This window comes from Micromesistius poutassou (assembly GCF_964030765.1).
Source record: "Micromesistius poutassou genome assembly, chromosome: 15".
NCBI classification, from domain to species: Eukaryota; Metazoa; Chordata; class Actinopteri; order Gadiformes; family Gadidae; genus Micromesistius; species Micromesistius poutassou.
Window position 1 is genome coordinate 14726068 of NC_140285.1, and position 10119 is coordinate 14736186.

Here is a 10119-nt window from a genome sequence, read left to right on the forward strand (position 1 = left end):
CAGGAGATGCTGGACTCGATTCCAAGTGAGGTAAAGACACACCTCACTGTATTGTGTTACCTTAATCCTGAGCTATAAAGTGCTTACAAACTTGCAATAGATAATATAGTTTGACAATTAAAATGTAATGTGGTCCAATTGATATTGGGGTTGTGATATCTGCTTTTGCTTTAGGCTTCGTGTAACACGTGACTGGCCTAATGTCATTGATGACATCCACATATGAATGGGCAGCGATACACTGGTCATGTAGTACATTTGCTCACTGATATGGTTGGGATTTGTAATAAATACAGAAATATAATCGTCAAAGCAACAAGGCGTGGGCCAGGTTAGCTGTTTTATGAAGAGACCTTGTTTCGTTTGGAATGTTTCCGACCACTGAATCACTTCACAGGTTCACTCACACACATTCACTACAAAATAGCTATGAAAGGGTCACTCCATTTCACACAATCCAACAAAGGTGTTAATGCTAACACTTACATCAAAGGGTAAAAACAAAGAAATGTTAAATAAAATACACAACAGAACCACATTTACGTACACCGACAGGGCTGCGTTTGTGCTGAGTCCTCCACTGATTCCACCAGTAAAGTCAAGTGTCTTTTCTGAGACTGTGCTCTCGGTCTGGCTATGGGTACACTCTGTGTGCTCTCTGATCTCCAACACACACACATGGGCGCGCACACACACACACACACACACACACACACACACACACACACACACACACAAACACCCTTGCGGCAATGTTGTCAGCGTAAACTGTGATGTGATTACATCTTTTTCAAAGATTGTCTTGCTTTTTTTTTTAACAGTATTTTGTTTTCATCATGACGGGAGTGTGGAAATGTAGGGATGTGGTAACACAGGAAAATCATCAATGTTGTTGAAAAAAAAGATGGGTTATATATATATATATATATATATATATATATATATATATATATATATATATATATATATAGTGGGATGAGAGAGGCGGGCTAGCAGCCTAATGCATTTCGTTCTACACAACACCACGCCAGCAGCAGCCTCTCTAGATGGCTACATGTAAGCTCAACGCGCCATTAGAAAAAAACAAGAAAACAATTTTCACTGAACAATCTCTGCACATAATGACTCAAAAACTCTCTAGAGTAAAAAAAAGACGTTCAACAATAAATCACAATTACTTTTTTTTTTACCAGGTCCCTTTTCTTAATCACGCCTGAACGATTGGTTTCAGTCGATAAAAGTGTCTCAGACATGAGGTTGGAGATAAAGATCAGTGCTCACAACAAAAAGAAACGACAACATTGAAATCGGCTACAATGCTGCATGGGATAAATCATTGTACTTCTTTAACAGTTGAAACAGGATAAGAAAGTGGCATTGTACGCCCTGCTTTCCTCCCCATTAACTCTCCCCGAAAGCTCTCTCAGACTAAAGAACAGCAGATTGATAAAGTCACTCTATTTTTCCTTCTTCTTGTGATTCTTCTACTGATTATCTCAAATATTGCACCTTTTCTCTGAATGTTGCCTAATCAATATATCAATCTCCTTTTCCCTGACAGGTGTCTGCATGACTTAGTTTGCATACCCCGGCTTCGTCAAAGCCTCTTCTATACTTCCTGTATGTTGAGTGGTGGTAAAACGACCATGGTGATACTATTCATCCCAGAACACCAACCAAAAAGATAGTCATGATAATAAATACACAACCACTAATCATAAGACACCGCACTAGAAGAGGAGAAAGAGATTCCATGAAAGTTAATTGATTTGTTTGAGATTTGTCATTTGAAAGACAGAAAGCGGATTATGTCCCGAGTGAAAGATGTCGGATATATTTACTGTCTAAATTCCACCTCTCATTGTGTTTCTGCGTTTTCTTTTGTGTGTTTACACGTCAACACATCCAGGCCATTGAGGTTTGCAGTTCAGCGGCAGTTTGCCACATCTGTAGCAGCAATAAATGTAAGTAGTTTTACAATGTAAGTAGTTTTACAATGCCATTTTACCCCCCGAATTGTACCCACTTTAGGGAATGTGGTACTTTGTAATCAGCAGATCCAGGTAGATCACTGCATCTCCACTGGGTTAACGGGCACTAATTGACTAGAGATTAAGACCTGAGAAGGAGGGGAATAGAGATGGGATGTGAATTAGCTGGAAAAGGTGATGGGTTTGAGATAATGTGGCACTAAGGTCAAACTTAACTGAATGCATAACGTAAACAGATATATTTCAATCCAGGGATAAATTTCTTTCAAATACAAAACATCAATTAGGTAAAGGAACCGTTCCTACAGGACCGTTTGTGCGCTGTAGTTTCTACCCTTGTACGTTTTTGTGCCTTCGCAAAGGAATTCATAGTCTTCCCCCCCGCCCTCCAACCGTGTGACTTGAGAGTGATGCAGACAGACAGCCTGGGAGAGAAGGTGTTGGCACGGTGTGGCCTAGCTTAGCTCGGCTAAGCTAGGCCTAGCCTAGCGTAGTGTAGCTCGGGCTCAGTTCTGCTGCAGGATGAGGTTCTCCAGCTCGTCCGCGGAGCGCAGCAGGAAGGCGGCGGACTCCCTGTAGCCGGCGATGAGCTGCCTCACCGCCGTGACCTCGGGGGGGCTGAGCTGGGCCGACGCCCCGCCCCCGCCGCCGCCCTGGCCGTGGCTGTTGGAGCTCGAGGAGGAGCAGTTTGGGGTCACGGACTTCATACTCAGATCTGTGGGGCCTTTAGTGGGGGGGGGGGGGGTTCAGAGAACAGAGAGAGGGAGAGGGAGGGAGAGGGAGGGTTAGAGAAATGAACAACAAATATAGTTTCATAGCAATCGACAAGGAAAGCGAACATCAGCCATTCATTCTTCTTTGCTCTTCTTTGTCATTTTTGTATGGCGGTGAAGGCCTCCGTGATAATCCATAACACATCATCTTCACTACATTGGGTACCAGCAGCATGGGGTCGACGTTGAGACAACGTGAGCTGTGGTTTACCGTTGGTGATTGCAGCAGGGCTGGTCTGCTGGTTGGCACTGGCCGCCGCGAAGCCCCGGACGTTGTAGTTGAGGCCTCCGTTGGTGTAGAGCAGGTCCTGGGCGTAGGCCGAGGCGGCGGTGGAGAAGCTGGTCGGGGCGGCCGGCTCTCTGGAGGCGGGCTTCTCCAGGCTGGCCGGCTCCTCCTTCAACACAAACCACAACTTTGCTTTAGTTCACGCGGACGTTTAAAAAAAAAAATAATAATAATAATAATGTGAATCGAGAACCGAGTTTATTCCTGGGTTTACTCGGCCCGCTCATCGATGCCGGTTCGATTCAGAGCAGCTCCTGCTGAGGTGTTTACCGTGGGTTGATAGACGTCCAGGCGCATCCTCTTGGCAGCGTTGCGGGTTTCGCTCTCGCAGGCGGCAGCGAGGATGTTTTCAGCCATGGCAGAAGTGAGGTGAGGAGGTGTCGGTCGTATCTGGTAAAAGCGCAGCACATGGTTTAGAATTTATAAAGAGTACGAGACGTGTCACAAAGAGTACAAGGATACGGTGCGATGCAACGTCTGCAAAGAAAAGTTTGAAACTTGGAGTTTGCCTTCACCTCAAAACCGCCTTTCTTCATACGCCGGCAAGACTTGAGGTAGGTGCGGATGCGCTTGCGCGAGCGCTCTTGGAACTCTGGGAACTGGCGGCTGCAGGACTCGATGATGGCCTGGATCTTCTCTTTTGGCTGCTTGGAGATGGGCACCATGCGGTCCAGGTTCTCGTCCACAAACAGCCGCACAAACATCTGGCGGCAGGGAGGGAAGAGGGGGAAGAGGGCATTAGAGAGGGTGGAGGGTGTGTGTGGGCGGGGCATATAGCATACAACCCTAACCCTAGTATATAGCAAATATATGGCAAGAAGTGCACTTAATAGGAAACAAAATATACAGTACACAATGATATCTGAATACGTGAATAGACACAGAACAAATACACAAAACAGTTTGCTGTAGAATGTAAACTACTAATATACTTCATGCACACAGACAAATAGCAGCACTATATTGTTCTATACAAACAGTTCCACTCCTGATGGTCAAACCAGCCCATGGATGCGGTGATGAAGACGAGCAGCCTGAGCAGGAGGAGGGGTCTTACATTGAAGGCTTTCAGGCGCTCGGGGTCCATCCCCTCGGCGTCGTTGATCCGGTCGCTGTCGTCGTGGTCGTCGTGGTCGTCGTCGTCGTCGTCCATGGCCTGGGCGCGGCCGGACGACAGGTCCTCTGCACTCATGCTGAGCTCCGTCTTCACAGAGTCATAGCTCCCTGAGCTGTAGGGGGGGGACTGCACACACACACACACGCACACACACGCACGCACACGCACACACGCACACACAAACACACACACACAGTAAATACATGACTGTGGAGTAGCGCAGTACAAAACGCATCAGTATCGACTCAGTGACATATGATATATATATTATATATAATAGTATATATAAATGAAGCTCTTTTTAGTTTTTTTTATAAAGACCTGTTCTTGCGAACTGAAGACTCTAAATCAGCCGTTACATGTAATAATACAATATAAATACAATATAACGGAGGCCAGAACCAGGCAGCACACATCTAGGGCACATGTATTTCAACAACAAACAAACAAACAAAGAGTTGCTTCTAGATATTAGGAAAACACATTATTAAAACATATATAAATGGATATCTAGTGAATCATCCACATTGAACACATCAACGAGCCGCAGTAAGGACCCATCACAACAAAGGCTGTCTGTAAACAACCCTCCGCCGACCAGGAGGCCATTCACCACCACCACACCGACGCTTTGTGTCCCTACCTTGTTGTTGTTGTTGTTGTACTCCGCCTTGACGGGGTACTTCCTGTTGGGGTCGGCGGGGTAGCAGGAGGGCGGGGGGCTCCCCGCGGGCTGCAGCCTCTCGCTCAGGTTGACGGGCTGCTGGTCCTCGGAGGAGGACGAGGAGGAGGTGGTGCTGAAGTCCAGCGGGGCGCTCACCCCGTTCTCCGCCACCTCCCCGAAAGGGGCGCCGCCATCTGGGGGGTTCCCAGCCGCGGCCGGGACCTCGGGGGACGCCAGCGCCGCCAGCCCGTTGGCGCTGCCGCTCTCTGACGAGTCGTCCTCTGAAGGGGAGGAGGAGGAGGAGGAGGAGGAGGAGGAGGAGGAGGAGGAGGAAGGAGAATGAGTACGCCTGCTTGTGTGTGTGTGTGTGTGTGTGTGTGTGTGTGTGTGTGTGTGTGTGAGGAGGATTCAGGGGCCGGTAACAGTAAAGTGATTTGCTGTGTTTGCTCGAGCATGTCTCTGCCGTGGTAACCAACAAAAACACTGATGGTGTTTTAGTGGAGAGGATGTTTTTTTTCGGGGCGTAACGCGGCCCTGCTCACTGTGTGTGTGCAGGACGTGTGTATCGGGGTCAACTGTCAAGACTGATAGAAATAAGAGGAACAAAGGGGGGGTGTGGGGGGGGGGGTAAACAGTGAGGAAGTAACGAGGGGGAAGGAGACCCATTGGGGGAGGAGTGGGAGGGAACGGTTCCTGCTGCGTAACACATGAGTCAATGTTTCTCTGACGTTTGTTTGATTTGTGTTGAATCCACAGTCACCACTACCCAGTTTCACTGGAAGGTAGAAAGTGCCGTTTTTGTCTTCCCGATTTGAAGTTTTTTTCTATTGTGGTGTGTAATCTGCTGGCGCTTATGGGGGTTGTGTTGTCCTACTTGACTAAGCCCTCTATCCTGAGAGGCAGGCTGTCGGTGGGCAGCAGCAGAGGCACTAGTCTGCCCACCCGGCTGCCCGGAGTGGATTTGTTTGGGATTAGGACTCTAAGAGGGACCACCAATCTGTGCTCTTTTCATAACCAGCGTGAATACATCTCATTCAACCAATCAGAGAGCACCTATTAAACTACTAAACAAATACATAAACAAAGGAACTCTCGATAAAATAGCACTCAATAAATGCAATCCAAAACACCGGCGACATAACAACAACCACCACAACAATGACGAAGGTCCCAGCGGCCATCTTACCCTCCTCCTCCTTTATGTTGGCTGACGGGCTGGGGACCCTCTCTCCGCTGGGGGAGGTGAGATCAGGCACTGGGGGCTGCTCAGCTGGGACCCACACCGGCTCTGCTGTGTCCATGTCCTCGCTGCTCACAGAGGTGTCATCCTGAGGCCAAACGCAGGCAGTGAGCAGAACAGCACACAGCACTCAGCCTACAACGCTCTCTGCCTGCAGCTCCATCCATGACACTAATACTTTGCAATTGTGTGTGTTTCTTTTATTGTACGTTTTTCCTGTGGGATGGTGTTCCCTTGGTACTTTCATTATGAAGCCCGGTTTAACCTGTGCTAAGAGCTGTCAGTGTTGCTATTGTTCTTTTTGTTATTGTCGTTCTTTGAGCTCACACATTATAATGTGGGATCAGAGCGTAGAGTTCATGTGTCTCCCACTCCTACATGTTTCCATCCCAGACGAGGAAGGAAAGGAAAAAGACAAAATATTATACTGTGTTCTTCTATGCGAAAGACAGGCCTACAAACAGTGTAAGGACAATGTCCTTACATTTTAGTGTTTTCATTTTGAACTGAACACATGTAAAAGCATATGTCTGGAAGGCACTGCTATTTCTAACTCCAACACAGCCGAGAGGGGACCGATAGATGATCATCGTAGCGTAACATAAACACGACGACATGGCCAAATGAGACACATATAGGCTGCTAGCATCAAGCTGCCTGGGCCTACAATTAGCTAACAAGCAACCACAGAACTTTATCATCCCAATGTTGGCATAACGATCATTTGGGGAATAACTGCTCTTGTCTGATGTGATGCCTAATTAATGTCTAGGAATGAAGACTCATCCAAGCAGAGCTGTCCTCGTGTATAACTTGAACCTATGTGTAATGAGAGCACATCAGAACTATATGCGCTCATCTCATTCCCTCACACGAGTGCACAAATAGGACTGTCCTTCTGGGATTACGCAGCCCTCTGCGAGGATTTTGAGGGGACCAAAACACTCGGTGACAGCTCTATTAGGTACCAAGCCAGCCATGTTGTTAAGAGAGAGCGAGGGCAAGAGAGGGCGAGAGCGAGAGAGCGAGAGCGAGAGCGAGAGAGAGAGAGAGAGAGAGAGAGAGAGAGAGAGAGAGAGAGAGAGAGAGAGAGAGCGAGAGAGAGAGCGATAGAGCGAGAGAGAGAGAGAGAGAGGGCGATGTGGTATTGGGGTTTGGGTAATTAAACATAATATGTATATAGCAGTAAATAAAATGTTTGTGGAGTTGCATTTCTTGGTCAGTTTCATTTAATAGCGATAACGAGATTACATGTTTACTTCTTCTGTTGTTGTTTTTTTAATACCAAAACACAACTCGAATCCCATCAGTAGCATATCGTAATCTACAGAGAATCACCCTGATAATGAGAAGTATTATAATCTTACATACTTTGGGGATTTCCTTTTAAATGTATATATTTATATATGCCTATGTATAATTGATGAGAATTTCCTAACAACCCTATATGGAGGGAGATGAGAAAAAGCCTACGATATAGGTTTATTGATACAAAGAACTGAACAAAACCGAACCATCAGCTCTTTTAAATAGAATTTAGGAGTAAATCATGAGAACATTATTATTTAAGGCTTTACAGCGTTCAAGAATTTAAGTATTTCCCGTCTCTCTCTCACACACACACACACACACACACACACACACACACACACACACACACACACACACACACACAATCTGAGCCCTAGACACTTCTTACATTCTGTTCGCAAGGTTGGATTACTCACCCTCAAATAGTAGGCCTAACCGTCATTGTTTCGGTCAATTAATTTTCAAAAGAGTTGACATAAATATCGCGAAGCTTTGTTTATTTTGCTCAAGTTATTTCTACCGGTTTTATTCATCGGATGCTCGTATAATCTGTCAATGGTGTGGAGGGGCGGGGCCACATTCTGACGTCATGCGCTACAGCAGGTCGAATAATCCCAATCCCTGCTTCAGTGTTTGACTCCTCCCACAAACTCATTGGACTATTTCCCACAAGGCCTATTGTTTATAATAGTGGGCCTATAATTAGAATACAAACAGATACGTGTTCATGTATTTAATAGGCAAGAATTTAGGTTTTTATAAGAAAATGTAGTTCTTACCCTTTCGTTGTTAGACATGCACTGTAGTTTCATTTGTTTCAGGTAGGTGGCAGTAAGGGGCATGTTGTAATCGATGAGGTCCGGGACCAGTGATGTTGGTCGATCATTTTCTGCAAAGAAGTTAAAATGAACGAATTGAAACAACGTTGAGAAACACCCTGTTCCACTTGAAATAAGTTATTCATCCTGGTGATGTGATCTCGTAAAATACCCTACTTTCTGTGAGATATATCCAAAATAAGCGCTTTAAGTAAAAGGTGTAGGATTCTTTTTTTCATTAATTGTACAATTTGACCCTTAAGAACCCTCACCAGTTAAATCGCTTCCAAAAGGTTCGCCATCACAAAGAGCGGAGCATGAATCCAGTGTTGTATAGGCTGTCCTCTTCGAGCATACCACTAGAGGGACTATATGATCAGTCTTAGAGCGATCCAAATCTTTGTTCTCACATGTTATCATCCATATTCATAGTTCCTTTATCAAGTTAGGTCCTCAAAGTAATTGTATTGGAGAGGACGACCCAACAATTAAGAAAACACTATCATCAGACTAGCTGCATTACTGCATTGGGTTAAAACTATATTGTTACGGAAATATATGAAATATATATTTTTTATATTATTGTCGGCTACTTGTTACTAGATGTAGTATTACAATAGTATTATTATTGTATTTCTAAACCATTGTCCTCTGATTGAATGCCAGGCCCCCTGTCGTAACAGAGAGTCTAGCCGACAGTACAGACTGTAGCTGTGTAACTTGGAGGCTTTCTGAGCTAATGGTGCCCTCTGACCTTTGAACTCTGCTGTGCTGGGGTTGATGTGCATCCTTTTCTGACACTCTCCACAGCTCATTAGAAAGCGCGTCACCGCCTCTCTGGGCAGGAAGGCGTAGGTCTCCGCTATCTGTGGTGCGAGAAAGGAGAAACAGGCAGTTGAACGACAAACCGCAATCTCATGTGTTCCATCTCGTTTTTTTTGTGTGTGTGTGTGTGTGTGACGCATGTTGGCCTGGTAATCTTATGTTGTTTCCTGTCGTGTTTTTTTGTTGTTGTGAAACTTGAGAAGTGAAAGTGGCTGCTTCAGTGGTTGTATTTTTATCAGAGCAAACAGAATCAGGAGTCCTTCCCCTCCTCTCCTCTCCTCCTTCTCCACCAACTCTTCCTTCTCCTCCTCCCCCTCTTCTTCCTCCTCCTCCCCCTCACCCTCTCTCCTTATGGCCACACATGCTCCTGTGTGGCTCACATTCTCACCATGTTCATTTCTGTACTTTCCTGACCTAGAACATGACTAATATTAATATAGTATTCTCCTTTCATGTTTGTCTATTTTCTTTTCCTCCATTTACAGGTGAATCTGACTCAAATCCATCTCCTCTATTTCTGTCTTCATCCCTTTCACTCTCACTCTCTCTCTGTTTCTCTCTCTTCATCCCTCCTGCACTCTCTCTCTCTCTCTCTCTCTCTCTCTCTCTCTCTCTCTCTGTTCATCCCTCCTGCACTCTCTCTGTCTCTCTGTCTCTCTCTCTGTCTCTCTGTCTCTCTCTCTCTCTCTGTCTCTCTCTCTCTCTCTCTCTCTCTCTCTCTCTCTCTCTCTCTCTCTCTCTCTCTCTCCCTCACGCTCTAGCTCCCTTCTCTGTTTATCTCTGGCCCCGACGCCCCCTCTGGCGTTTCCCTGTAAAAACGCGACCTTCACGTGACCATGCCGAGGCAGCAGGGGTGCCCACCCACCACCCTCCAACCCCCAGCCCTCCCCCGCCCCCCTCCCCCTTCCCCTCCACCCCCTCCACCCCCTCCACCCCGTCCACCCCTCTCCACCCGAGCCCTTGAGGCAGCGGAGGGAGGGAAAAGGCCACCCAGAGGAGTGTGTGTGCTCCCCCAGAAGGCCACGGTGACAGCTCCATATTATGCCCTGGCCCAGCAGTGCTGCCTCCTCAAAAGGCTGCGGTCCTATGTGACG

The 10119-nt window shown here is 46.4% G+C and overlaps 1 protein-coding gene across 1 annotated transcript in view; it reads right to left on the reverse strand.

Annotated features, from left to right (window-relative positions):
• Positions 1-2497: 2497 nt before the first annotated feature.
• The window catches only part of nol4la (nucleolar protein 4-like a), a gene marked incomplete at both ends in the record, with an annotated part of 14104 nt that continues 6482 nt past the window's right edge, over positions 2498-10119 (reverse strand). Inside the window, 9 exons of the mRNA XM_084480239.1 lie at positions 2498-2715; positions 2976-3159; positions 3321-3440; positions 3566-3754; positions 4108-4293; positions 4811-5112; positions 6018-6159; positions 8162-8271; positions 8955-9066. Coding sequence (XP_084336365.1) covers positions 2498-2715; positions 2976-3159; positions 3321-3440; positions 3566-3754; positions 4108-4293; positions 4811-5112; positions 6018-6159; positions 8162-8271; positions 8955-9066 — 1563 coding nt within the window. The remainder of the gene's footprint in view (positions 2716-2975; positions 3160-3320; positions 3441-3565; positions 3755-4107; positions 4294-4810; positions 5113-6017; positions 6160-8161; positions 8272-8954; positions 9067-10119) is intronic.